At 47.8% G+C, this 13,389-nt stretch overlaps 1 protein-coding gene across 9 annotated transcripts in view; it reads right to left on the bottom strand.

Annotated features, from left to right (window-relative positions):
* Positions 1-13,389, bottom strand: part of SLC44A3 (solute carrier family 44 member 3) — a 275,228-nt gene that overhangs the window by 160,185 nt on the left and 101,654 nt on the right. For all 9 annotated transcript variants that reach the window (XM_029617502.1, XM_029617501.1, XM_029617495.1 and 6 more), the window contains one exon: positions 9,081-9,217. In XM_029617502.1, coding sequence (XP_029473362.1) covers positions 9,081-9,217 — 137 coding nt within the window. The remainder of the gene's footprint in view (positions 1-9,080; positions 9,218-13,389) is intronic.

Here is a 13,389-nt window from a genome sequence, read left to right as displayed (position 1 = left end):
ATGCAGGATGTTTATCCTGTTGGACTCTATGCCATCCCGGACATAAAGCGCCACACCTCCTCCCGACTGCTCCTCTCTGTCATTGCGATATAATTTGTACCCCGGTATAGCACTGTCCCATTGGTTATCCTCTTTCCACCATGTCTCTGAGATGCCAATTAAGTCTATGTCATCATTTACTGCTATACATTCTAATTCTCCCATCTTACTTCTTAGACTTCTGGCATTAGCATACAAACATTTCAAAGTTTGTTTTTTGATTGTATTTTTATTCTGCTTTTTAATTGATAGGGATAAGTTAGAATTTTTTAGCTCAGGTGAGTTTTTAGTTACAGGCATTTGGACTACTTTTCTAATTATTGGAACCTCACTGTTGGGATGCCCTAATTCTAATGCATCATTAGTATCCTTTAAAGATACATCTCTCCGAACCATGCGCTGCTGAGCGACTGTCGGCTTTCCCCTTTGTTCTAGTTTAAAAGCTGCTCTATCTCCTTTTTAAGGGTTAGCGCCAGCAGTCTGGTTCCACCCTGGTTAAGGTGGAGCCCATCCCTTCGGAAGAGACTCCCCCTTCCCCAAAAGGTTCCCCAGTTCCTAACAAAACTGAATCCCTCTTCCTTGCACCATCGTCTCATCCACGCATTGAGACTCCGGAGCTCTGCCTGCCTCTGGTGACCTGCGCGTGGAACAGGGAGCATTTCAGAGAATGCTACCCTGGAGGTTCTGGATTTAATCTTTCTACCAAAGTTCTGGAAACTTTGACAGAAGTTTTCTGTGATTGGGCTCCATCCTGATGATGTCACCCATATGTGAGGACTACCATCCTGCTTGTCCTGTGAGAACATCAGTTCCCCCAGTGAGGTCTTCCCTCACCGGGGCTAGAACAGGCGGAGATTCCTCTTCCCACGAAGCTGAAGGTGAGACAGACGTTCCCTCCCCGAGGGAAGAGGCAAGAAGCCCTGAAGAGCCCTCTAACCCCGGGGAACATGCTGCGCATAAGGAGGCCACATCTAACACCTGGCCACGTGAACCACACGTGCGGCAGGCCTGCGATTCTGTTTTCGGTGCCATCTGCAGCAGAACGCCGATAGTATGAAGTGAAATAGAAAAGGTAGCGAATAAAAAAAGAAACGCACAGAGCCACAAAGCGGATAAAATTTCAGTGAGGCAGGACCAGAAAAAGCAGAGTTGCTTACCTGTAGCAGGTGTTCTCACAGGACAGCAGGATGTTAGTCCTCACATATGGGTGACATCATCAGGATGGAGCCCAATCACGGAACTCTTTTGTCAAAGTTTCCAGAACTTTGATTGGCACTATGCCCAGCATAGCATCAAGCCTGAAGCCAGCAGGGGTCCCCCTTCAGTCTCGTCTTATATTAAAAGTACATGCAAAAAATAAAATAATAAATCTTAAGCGAACCCAACTCCGCGGGGTGGCGGGTGGGTTTCGTGAGGACTAACATCCTGCTGTCCTGTAAGAACACCTATTACAGATAAGCAACTCTGCTTTCTCACAGGACAAGCAAGATGGTAGTCCTCACATATGGGTGAGTACCGAGCTGAGGATGCTCGAGCAATGCACCAAATGTACCCAAAGACGTGCAACAGGCACAAGAACTGGGGTGGAATTTGGTAGAGGGCATCCTGAACCCTACCGGGTTGGTGGAAGGATGGTGGTACCTCAGTTCGCAAATAAGTTGTGTAGCACAGACTGGCCTAAGATGGAATCTTGTCTGCCAGCCGTGTCTAAACAATAATGAGCTGCGAAGCTGTGGAGGAAGCACCAGGTAGCAGCCTTACAGATGTCAGCAAGCGGCACCGAGCGTAGGTGCGCTACTAATGTTGCCATGGCCCTGACAGAGTGTGCTTTAACATGGTCTTGAAGCGGAATGCCTGCCTGCTGATAGCAAAAGAAAATATACAGTACGCTAACCAGGAGGAGAAGAATCTGCTTACCCACAGTTTGCCCAATTTGATAGGATCAAAGGAAACAAACAATTGAGTGACTTTCCTGTGGGCAGCTGTACGGTCTAGATAAAAAGCTAGAGCACGTTTACAGTCAAGGGTATACAGAGCCCATTCTCCTGGGTTTGAGGGGGGCCTGGGAAAGAACGTGGGTAGGATAATGGATTGATTGATAAGAAACTCCGATACTACCTTAGGCAAAAACTTAGGGTGAGTGCGGAGTACTACCCTATCATGCAGAAGTTTATTGTGAGACGGGTAGGTAACTAAGGCCTGTAACTCACTAACTCTGCGAGCAGATGTGATCGCCAAAACCAAAATCACTTTCCAAGTGAGATAGCGGAGATCACAGGATTGGAGAGGCTCAAACAGCGGTTTCATGAGCCTTCCCAAAACCATGTTGAGGTCCCAAGAAGGGGCCGGCGGGTGCAGTGGAGGTTTAAGGTGAAACAAGCCCTTCAAAAAGCGTGTGACAAGGGGTTGTACTGAAATGGGTACATCCCCCACACCTTTATGGAAGGCGGCTATCGCACTGACATGTACCCTGATAGATGACGTTTTGAAGCCTGACTGACAGGTGCCAGAGATAGTCCAGAAACTTCGGTGTGGGACAAGTGAAGGGATCGATGGACATGGAAGTACACCATCCCGTAAACCTGTTCCATTTATAATGATAAGACTGCCTTGTGGAAGGCTTTCGTGAAGCTACTAGGACACGGGAAACCGGCTCTGAAAGGTTAAGAGGTTGAAATATTAACCTTTCAACATCCAGGCAGTCAGGGAGAGGGCCTGGAGGTTTGGGTGATGAAGGCAGCCGTTGTTCTGAGTGATCAGAAGTGGGTCCTTCCCCAGAGGAATGCACCGCTGTACAGATAGGTCGTGGAGAATTGGAAACCAGACCTGGCGTGGCCAATGAGGGGCTATGAGAATCATTAGTCCCTTGTCCCTTCGCAGCTTCACGAAAGTATTTGAAATGAGTGGAAGTGGAGGGTACGCATAAAGGAGACCGCTGGCCCACGAGAGGGAGAAAGCATCTCTGGGCTGGTAGTGTTGGCTACGAGTGAGAGAGCAGAAGTTCCCTACTTTGCGGTTGTGAATTGACGCAAAGAGGTCTATGTGAGGGTAACCCCAACGCTGGAATATTGAGTCCGCTACAGTGGGGTTGAGGGACCACTCGTGCTGTTGAAAAGTGCGACTCAGATTGTTCGCCAACACAATGTCCACTCCCGGCAAAGTAGGTGGCCCTGGGGTACATCGAGTGGGAAAGGGCCTCCGCCCATATCTGAGCAGCTTTCTGACACAGGAGGTAGGAGCCTGTTCCCCCCTGCTTGTTGATGTACCACATGGCCACCTGGTTGTCGGTTTGAATCAGGATGACCTGGTTGGAGAGGTGATCCTGAAAAGCCCTGAGAGCATATCTGATTGCAAGAAGCTCCAGGAAATTTATCTGGTGTTTAGCAAACTCAGGGCATCTGGAGACCAGATGCCCTGAGTTTGCAGATTTCCAACATGTGTTCCCCAGCCGAGGTTGGAAGCATCTGTTGTTAAGGTTAACTGAGGCTCTGGAATCTGAAATGGAAGGGCTCGCACCAGATTGGATTGGTTTGCCTACCAAGCTAGCAATAGATGGAGCTGTTGGTGATGCGGATTGTGGAGGGCATTGGCTGAGAAGACTGAGTCCACTGCGATCTTAGCGTCCACTGCATTACTCTCATGGCGAGGCGAGCCATGGGAGTGACATGCACTGTGGAGGCCATATGACCCAATACTATCAGGAAATGACATGCAGTTGAATGTTGTCGAGACTGCAGTCGAAAGGCCAGAGAAGCGAGAGTGAGAGCTCGATCCTGAGGTAGGAAAGCTTTCACTCAGAGTGTCCAATTCGGCCCCTATGAATGATAGAGTTTGTGAAGGAACTAGCCTGGATTTTTGATAGTTTATCAGAAATCCTAGGGAGATTAGGGAATGCAAAGTGAGGCGAAGGGACGTCAGTGCACTTTGCCGAGTGGGAGCCCTGATCAACCAATCGTCCAGATAGGGGTAGACGTGGACACTGACTCCTGAGATAGGCAGCCTCCACCACGAGGCATTTGGTGAAGACGCGTGGGGCAGATGCTAGGCCGAAAGGTAACACTCGATATTGGAAGTGTTTTGGGCCTACTAGGAATCGCAGGAATCTGCGATATGACTGAGGAATTGAGATGTGCATGTAGGCGTCCTGAAGGTCTAGAAAGCAGAACCAGTCTCCCCTTTGAAGAAGGGGAAGTAGAAAACCCAAGGTCACCATCTTGAACTTTTCTTTGTATGAATTTGTTTAGAGTGAAGATCCAATATTGGGCGCACGCCACCTGACTTTTTTGGTATCAGGAAATACCTGGAATTAGAACCCTTGCCCCTGTTCTGAGAGGGGCACTGGTTCTATCGCTCGGGATTGGAGGAGGCGGGAGACCTCCTGCTCCAAGAGTGGTGAATGGTCGAATGTTCCCCATGTCAGCCGAGGAAGGGAATCCGGTGGGGCAGAGAGAAAGTTGAAGTGGTAACCTTTGGATACTATAGCCAGTACCCACTGATCTGTGGTGACTGTGTGCCATAGGCTGGAGAAGTGGCAAAACCGGCCGCTGACCGGAATGGTCGGAAGTGGAAGCTGGATACTGCTCTCTAGAAAGGAGTCAAAAGCCTGCCACTGGACCTGGTTGAGTGGCTGGCTGTGACTTCTGAGCTCTAGGCTGCCTGGGTTGGCCTTTTTGGTAAGGCTTAGAAAGCCGACCCCTGGACGCTGGTGGATAATATCTTCTCTGCCGGTAGAATTGCCTCTTAGAATCCCTCTTAAAAGATCTTTTGGATGAAGAAGAGGGATCAGAAAGGTAGTAAAGGGAGCTGGCGCAGATCTCTTGGTGGTCCTTGAGCTGTGCCACTGCTTCTTGAATCTTTTCACCGAAAAGATTATCCCCACACAGGGCAGGTCAGCCAATCTGTCCTGTACCGCTGGTCTGAGGTCTGAAGATTTCAGCCAGGCCCATCTCCTTGCACTGATACCGGCTGCTGACACCCTGGAAGCGGTGTCAAAGATGTCATACGCTGATTGTACTTCTTGTTTGCCAGCATTTAATCCTTTTTGTGCTAGGGAATGAAGCTGGTCCTGGAACTGCAGAGGTAAGGCTTCAGCAAAGTCTTGAATCTTTGTGAACAAGGCCCTATTATACTGGGTCATGTAAAGTTGGTAGGATGCAATGCGAGAGATGAGCATTGATCCATGGAATACCAGTCTTCCAAATGCATCCAGGAACTTCTGATCTTTCCCTGGGGGAATGGATGAATGAGATTTGGAGCGTCTGGCTCTCTTTTGGGTGGACTCTACAACCACCGAGTGATGATCCAACGGAGTTCTTTGAAAGCCAGGGGCTGACTGAACTAAGTAGGTGGCATCTGCTTTTCAATTGTCAGGTGCCACCGAGCCAGGGTGCTCCCAGTTTCTCTTCAAAAGGTCCAAAAGGATGTTATGAATAGGAATGGACATGATTTCTTTTGGAGCATCGAGAAATTGTAGAAGCTCTAGCATCTGGTGTCTAGAGTATTCTTCTGTCTGAAGCTGGAATGGGACTGTTTCAGACATCTCCTTTACAAAATTAATAAAGGACAGGTCCTCTGGAGGAGAATGCTTCCTTTCATCAGGAGGGGAGGGCTGTGAAGTTAAATCATCAGAATCCTGGGACGAATCATCGGTCCAAGGATTATAAGGGTCATCACCAGCTCCCAAATGTTTTTCAGAAGGAAGTAACGGAGTTATTCCTGAAGGCCCTGGCTCGGGCATCGATGGCAGCATCGCTGGCATCGAAGGAGGCACCGATGGGATTGGTGACATCGATGGATGTGTCAGGGGGGACACTCCCGATGGTGGAATGAAGAGTGGTGTTTCTTCCTCCCTCGGATCCACCGGTGGAAGTGCACCGATCAACTTTTCCATTCTAGCCAATAGCGCTGCAAGCGCCATGGGTATCGGGTCAGTGACCATAGGAGGAACCGGCGCATGCAACGATGGAAGTTGGAAGCCCTGGAGTGCTTTGCCGATAGCCTCTTGGATCATCCGATCCAATTCCTCACGGAAACCTGGGGCATGAATACCCGGTTCCAGAGTGGGAGGTAGCACTGGTGTAGCCGGAGGGTCCACCAGTGAAGGAGGAATCGCGGATCCCGGCACCTATCCAGGTGGGGAACGCCTCGGTGATCCAGAGACAGAAGAGGAAGAAACCTTTGTCAGAGGCTCAGACGACGTCGATGTCATGAGCTTTACGATGATGGTGTCGATGTTTTTCTCTATGTTCACCCCCAGTGTTTTTCTTGAGGGGGGAACAGAGGGAGTCAACACCTGTGGAGTCTAGGCCGGTCGGGTAGCAGCGAATTCCCAATGCTGGCGCGACGTAGACCGCACTGGTTCAGACTATGTCGAAGCTATCGATGGCGTTGGGGTTTTTGGCCTAAAGAGGAGAGCCATCTTATCGAGCCGAGCCTTGCGACCTTTTGGTGTCATCTGGGCACATTTGGTGCAAGTAAGGACATCGTGGCTGGACCCCAAGCACATCACACAGACTGTGTGAAGGCTCTGTGAGGGACATCGTTCGAGTGCAGTCGGGGCATGGACGGAAACCCGACGCCATGGCTCCAACAAAATTTAGCTGTGGTGCGGTCGATGGCCGATAGGCCGCAAGGGAAACTCAACGGGAATCGACCGCAAACGGGCACAAAACTTACCGTTCGACAACGGAGCAAAAAAATCAATAAGGGGACCCATGAGGGGTAAATTTTTTTTTTATTTTTTAACAAAGTTCCGTGAGGAAAATTCCTGTCAGGAATCTCTGAAGAGCTCCTTAACCTGCGAGGCTACTGCTGCGTGGAAAAAAGACGACTGAAGGTGGACCCCTGCTGGATGCAGGGTTGGTGCTATGCTGGGCATGCCCAGTAGGTGCCAGTCAAAGTTCTGGAAACTTTGACAAAAGTGTTCCGTGATTGGGCTCCATCCTGATGTCACCCATATGTGAGGACTACCATCCTGCTTGTCCTGTGAGAAACAAACTTTTCGTGCTGCGGGCTAAAAGACTACCGGCTGAGGAGAAAAAAAGCCTGTCTATGGTGAAATCGCAAAGCCCCCAGCAGGGAAGCAGCGAGTAAACGAGGCACACGGAGAAAAAAACTCACCCTTGCCCTCAGAAAACCACCCGGAGCCCTGGGAGCTGAGGGCAACACTGCTGACAGTTTCCCCAGCCGGCCTTAAAAGACCCGGTCCCTCCTGCACCTCTCCTTACCTCAGCACTGAAGACTGTCAGTCAGCTGCAGTGAAAACAGCTTTTTTTTTTTTTTTTTAAATTAAACTTTACCAAGACACAGAGAAAAGCTGTTGCAGGAGACAAGGGATCAGCTGTAGCAGAGACGGTGGTGAGCAGCCAGGAGCCCCTGGTCATCAGACACCGAACTGTGGTGGGCGAAACCCTGACAAGAATATCCAATTCCCCAGACGCCCATCTTCTACTGAGGGATGGCCCACAAAGGAGCTAACACCTCAGGAAATGACCGTAAACCAAAAAATTAAATTCAAACTAAATAAAAAATATAACTAAAGACTGCAGGTGTGCATCTGTACCACCCACTGGAGTCAAAGAAAAACTGAGTGACTGCAGGTGGCACTCTCGTTATGTAGCAGTGCCCAAAGTTCTAATTGTTCTCTGACTCCACCTGCTGGTAGGGATACACAACCCACTTTTCTGGACTGATCTGGGTATGTTCAGGAATGATGTGTGCACTTACCCTGCACTCAACTTTACCACGGCGTGCTAACTGCACAGAACAAAGAAAACAAAAAGAGAAAACTGGTGGTGCCTTTGGGAAATTAATCCTTTTGGAAACATAAAAGCAATGTCATAACCTGTTGCGGCATTTTTGCATTACTTTAATATTCAACTGATGACAAATTTGCTGCCATTTTCCTCTCTCCAGGAGAGATCATTGCAGTGTTTGGTTTCACCACATGCACTGGTAAAAGGGCTAGCCGATGTTCCAGCAACCTTGAAGAATTACCCCCAAAAATTCTACTTGACTTAAGATCAAATTTATTTAAATGCATCCCCAGCCTGCCCTGCCCTGCTCCAGCAGAGGCGTGCAGAGTGCAGTTCCCAGTTGGCTGTGACTCTTTGGTGAACGTGAGGCTGTGAAGCCAGCGGGTGGGTATGACTGCATGCTCTATGAAACACTGCAGCCAGTGCTGTCGGTAGGCAGACCTCATCTGGAATGCAGATCCACCAAGGAGGGAGTGGAGGCATTTTCCACCAATTCCTGGTGCAAAATTACTTCTTCCGCTTTGTGAGCAGTATTTATTTGAGGGTTGATGCTCCAGTGCTTTGCATAGGAGTGCAGCCCTCTGGAACATTGCCCTGTGCAAAAGAAAAATAACCTTTTTTTTTTTTTTTTTATTGACCTGGCGGTTTCCTCTTGCTCCTTTAGGGCTTCCTTCTTACCTTGGGATTTTTTTTTTCCTATTTTATATCTCCTCCAAACTCTAGTACAGTCCCAAGCAACTGTGAATCCCTGCCCACCAGGGGCTGTGAACCTCGCCTCAGCAGCATCCCCAGCCCTGGCCAACATGGGGAGTGGAAGAGCTAACCCAGGAATTAAGCCCATTTCCTCTGTCTGACATTGTGCAGCACTGCCATTAAGTCACCAGGCTGGCCCCAAGAAAAATAACTCTAATTACAAAATTATTTCCTTCTGTAATTTTGTGCCCATTTCCAGAAGATGTGTGCCCAGAAAGGGGACAAGGATGGAATTTAAATCTGTTTTTCCTGCTGTATATCATGCTGTGCACATTCTATCTGCCTTCACTGAAGCAGACTGACACAGGTGACATGCAACCAAGACAGCAAAGGATCAGTATCTTTCATTTATTTCTCTACAGGTATATGCTTCAACCTCTAGTAACACCCTTCTTTTCATTTAGGATATATATCACCTCTGCACTAATTCCCTGGCTAATTCCCTGTTTCATTAAATGAAAGCTAGCTAAAGTGTATTCACATTTTATTCAACCAGAATTAAGTACACATGATCTGTTTTCTTTTTCCACTGACCACTGTCCTTTGCGAATGTCTGCACTTCCTCCAGCGTGTTAAGCTGTTTTGGTGGACAGCCAGAGACACACAAAGCAATGGAACTGATTTTAAGATTTCTGATTTCCAGACTGCAGGAATCCAAAAAGAATATGTATCTGAAAGAAAAATGTAAAAATAAATAAATAGAATCACAAAATCTTATTCTAAAGCAGGCAATCTTAGGAGGGGGCCGCACACAGATCTGGGTATCAGGATAGCTACAATGAATATTCATCAGATGTATCTGCATACATAAGCTCTAAAAAGGAAGCTAAATTTGCATAGCTTCCACACCCTAAAAACCCAACCTGTCTGCAGCCCTTAAGGAAAAGAATTGTGAACATCGGCCTTAATGTACAATGCTACCAACAGATGCCCAGGTGTAATTTTGGGGATAATTTTCTAACTGCTTGTACTGGTGCAAAGTCCATGGGTACTTTTGAATGTCAATTTTCAAATGGAAAGTATCCGTGAAGTTTCTCTGTGAAAATGATCTCAGGAAAAGTGCACATTTCCACCTGCTTATTTGTGCTTTTTCCTGAGGGAAAAATATTCACATACTGTAATGTTTGGCTGACTGTGGGACGCCCCGTGACGAGCCGCACTCACCTTCTGACGTCGGGGCCTCTCACCAGCTTCTCCCATGGCTCCCCTTAGTTGCATGCACTAAATCTTGAAGGCCTTGTGGCGGGAAAACTGCAGCATCGTTCAGTGATGACATCAGCGCTGGTTAGGTATTTAAACCCATGGCATGCTACCAGCCAGCGCCTCAGAAACAGGTCCTACTGCAGCCTTGTACTGTGTATTGCTATCCTTGCTGTCTCCATTGCCTTATTGTTGCCTTTCTTGCCTGTCTTTGTTGTCTGTCCCCTGCTGTATCGTTTCCTGCATTCTCCTTGTTCCTGTCTTGTCTGTTTGTTCATGCATTGTCCATCTCTGCTTAACTTCGAATTTGACCTTAATGTTGGATTCTGACTTTGCTTCTTGATCTCTGCCTGGACCTTGATGTTGCTTGATATTCACTTGCAGCCTGCCATAATCCTAGCCTACTAATTGACTTTGCCTGTTCGCTCTCTACTGGACCCTTGCCTAAGCCTGCCAGCCCCTGGAACCCATGGGCTTAACCTGCAAGGAACTGGGCTGGTACATGTGAAACCCTGGACCAGGGGTCGGGAACCCATGGCTCGCGAGCCAGATATGGCTCTTTTGATGGCTGCATCTGGCTCGCAGACAAATCTACTAAATAAGTGTCGCCACACTTTCCAGTCCCCCGCTGACCCAGCTGCTCCCCGGTCCTCCTCCGCCCGGGCTTAAAATGCTGTCAGCCTGGGCGGAACGTGGCAGAATAGCTGGAGTCGGCGGCACCGGCATACTCTTTTTCCCGCCCCCCCCCCCCCGTGGCCCGGAAGAGGAAGTGGTGAGCATCGGGTGCGTGCGCGGGAAGAAGAGACCACGCTAATGTGGTCAGCGTCGGTCCGACGAAAAGAAGACTGTGCAGCGCGGCTCGGAGGAAAATGAAGAAGAGCTTCAACCGCGGCCGATGGGACTCCTCCTCCGCGAGGGTTGAAAATGAAGGAGGTTAGCGTTGGGAGGAGGCTGCTGCTGCCGCGAGTTCCTGGGGTGGGGGTGGGGGAGAGAGAGAGAGTGAATGAGCGAGCAAGCATGTGTGTTTGAGATCCTTTGTGTGTGAGTGAGATAGCATGTATGTGAATGATTGAGAGCCTGTATATATGAAAGAGAGTATGTCTGTGATTGAGAGCCTGCCTGTGAGAGAGAGAGCATGAATGTAAGTGTATGACTGAGAACCTGTATGTGTAAGTTTGTGATTGAAAACCTGTTTGTGTGAAAGAGTATGTGTGTATGATTGAGATCCTTTGTGTGTGAGAGAGATCATGTGTATGTATGATTAAGAGCCTGTGTGTATAAGTAAGAGAGAGCATGTGTGTCTGTGTGTGATTGAGAGCTGGTTTAGGTGATGGAGCATGTGAGTATGTGATTGAGAGCCTGGCTCACAAAGATCTGCAACAGAGTGGATACGCTGGAAGGAGTGGAGAGAATGAGACGGGATTTAAGGAAGCTGGAAGAGTGGTCGAAGATATGGCAGCTGAGATTCAATGCCAAGAAGTGCAGAGTCATGCATATGGGGAGTGGAAATCCGAATGAACTGTATTTGATGGGGGGAGAAAGGCTGATGTGCACGGAGCAGGAGAGAGACCTTGGGGTGATGGTGTCTAATGATTTGAAGTCGGCAAAACAATGTGACAAGGTGATAGCTAAAGCCAGAAGAATGCTGGGCTGCAGAGAGAGGAATATCAAGTAAGAAAAGGGACGAGATTATCCCCTTGTACAGGTCCTTGGTGACGCCTCACCTGGAATACTGTGTTCAGTTCTGGAGACCATATCTCCAAAGAGACAGAGACAAGATGGAGGCGGTCCAGAGAAGGGCGACCAGAAAGGTGGAGGGTCTTCATCGAATGACTTATGAGGAGAGATTGAAGAATCTAAATATGTACACCTTGGAGGAAAGGAGGAGCAGAGGTGATATGATACTTGATACAGAGGCTTTCAGATACTTGAAAGGTTTTAATGATCTAAAGACTACGACAAACCTTTTCCATCGGGAAGAAATACTTCCTGACATTGGTTCTGAATCTTCCTCCCTGGAGTTTCAAATCGTGACCCCTGGTTCTGCTGATTTTTTTCCCCGAAGGACTTCAAAGGGGCGTGGGATAAACACACTGGATCCATAAAGTCTAGAGGACATGAATGAAGAGTGGGTGGCTCCTGGGAATAATGGCTACTGCCTGGAGATAATACCCTTATTCAATAAACATTCACACAGTTAATGTGACTCCAACAATGCTCTAAACTTCAACAGCAAAAGGAAAAGTGGAAAAAAGGATTTGCATTCACAAAAAAGTGGGGAGTAGCTTGCTTGTTACGGCGGTTACTACCCCAAACCAAATAAGTCCTGATATTTTTTTTTAATACATATCCAGCATAGCTCTCTGCTTCAACGGCAGGGGAGAAAGACCGATACTTCACGCATATCCAGCATAGCTCTCTGCTTCAACGGCAGGGGGAATGAAGAAAAGTGGATCTATATCCAGACAACAACCAACAAGGACTGAATTACATAGTCTGAGTAAACAAAAGCATGCGTGTAGCTTGCTTATTGTGGCGGTTACTACCCCTAACTAAGCTAGATATTCTTCTGTGTGTGTGTGTGTGTGTGTGTGTGTGTATGTGGTGTGCATGTGAGAAAGGAATGGTGCTTGTGTGTGTGTGTGTGTGTGAGAAAAAGCAATGGTGCTTGTGTGTGTGTTTGTGTGTATGTGGTGTGTATGTGAGAGAGGAATGGTGCTTGTGTGTGTGTTTGTGTGTATGTGAGAAAGGAATGGTGCTTGTGTGTGTGTTTGTGTGTATGTGAGAAAGGAATGGTGCTTGTGTGTGTGTTTGTGTGTATGTGAGAAAGGAATGGTGCTTGTGTGTGTGTGGTGTGTATGTGAGAAAGGAATGGTGCTTGTGTGTGTGTGGTGTGTATGTGAGAAAGGAATGGTGCTTGTGTGTGTGTGGTGTGTATGTGAGAAAGGAATGGTGTGTGTGTGTGTGTGGTGTGTATGTGAGAAAGGAATGGTGTGTGTGTGTGTGTGGTGTGTATGTGAGAAAGGAATGGTGTGTGTGTGTGTGGTGTGTATGTGAGAAAGGAATGGTGTGTGTGTGTGTGGTGTGTATGTGAGAAAGGAATGGTGTGTGTGTGTGTGGTGTGTATGTGAGAAAGGAATGGTGTGTGTGTGTGTGTGTGTATATGTGAGAAAAGAATGGTGTGTGTGTGTGTGTGTATGTGAGAAAGGAATGGAGCTTGTGTGTGTGTGTGTGTGTGTGTGTGTATGTATGTATGTGAGAAAGGAATGGTGCTTCAGTGTGTGGTGTGTGTGTGAGAGAAAGGAAAATTGGTTCTTACTTGCTAATTTTCGTTCCTGTAGTACCATGGATCAGTCCAGACCCTGGGTTATGTCACCAATCCAGCAGAGGGAGGCAGAGAAACGTTCTACTGACTCTGACGTATACCCTGGAGCACCACCTGCAGTCAATCAGTATTGACCAGTATGAAAGCAGAAATTTAACTACTAACATATTAACTAGATATCTAAACAGGAGAACAAATTTCCAACTCATAAATCCTAAATGGAAGCAGAATCCCCCAAAAAAAATCTTGGGAATAAACAAGAAAATATTAAAAATAGACAGCATGAAAAGGCGGTTTAATCACCCAAACAGTGAACGA

The sequence above is a fragment of the Rhinatrema bivittatum genome, chromosome 10 (assembly GCF_901001135.1).
Source record: "Rhinatrema bivittatum chromosome 10, aRhiBiv1.1, whole genome shotgun sequence".
Taxonomy (NCBI): domain Eukaryota; kingdom Metazoa; phylum Chordata; class Amphibia; order Gymnophiona; family Rhinatrematidae; genus Rhinatrema; species Rhinatrema bivittatum.
The sequence above is the reverse complement of the archived record's forward strand: the minus strand, read 5'-3'. Positions and strand labels throughout refer to the sequence as shown.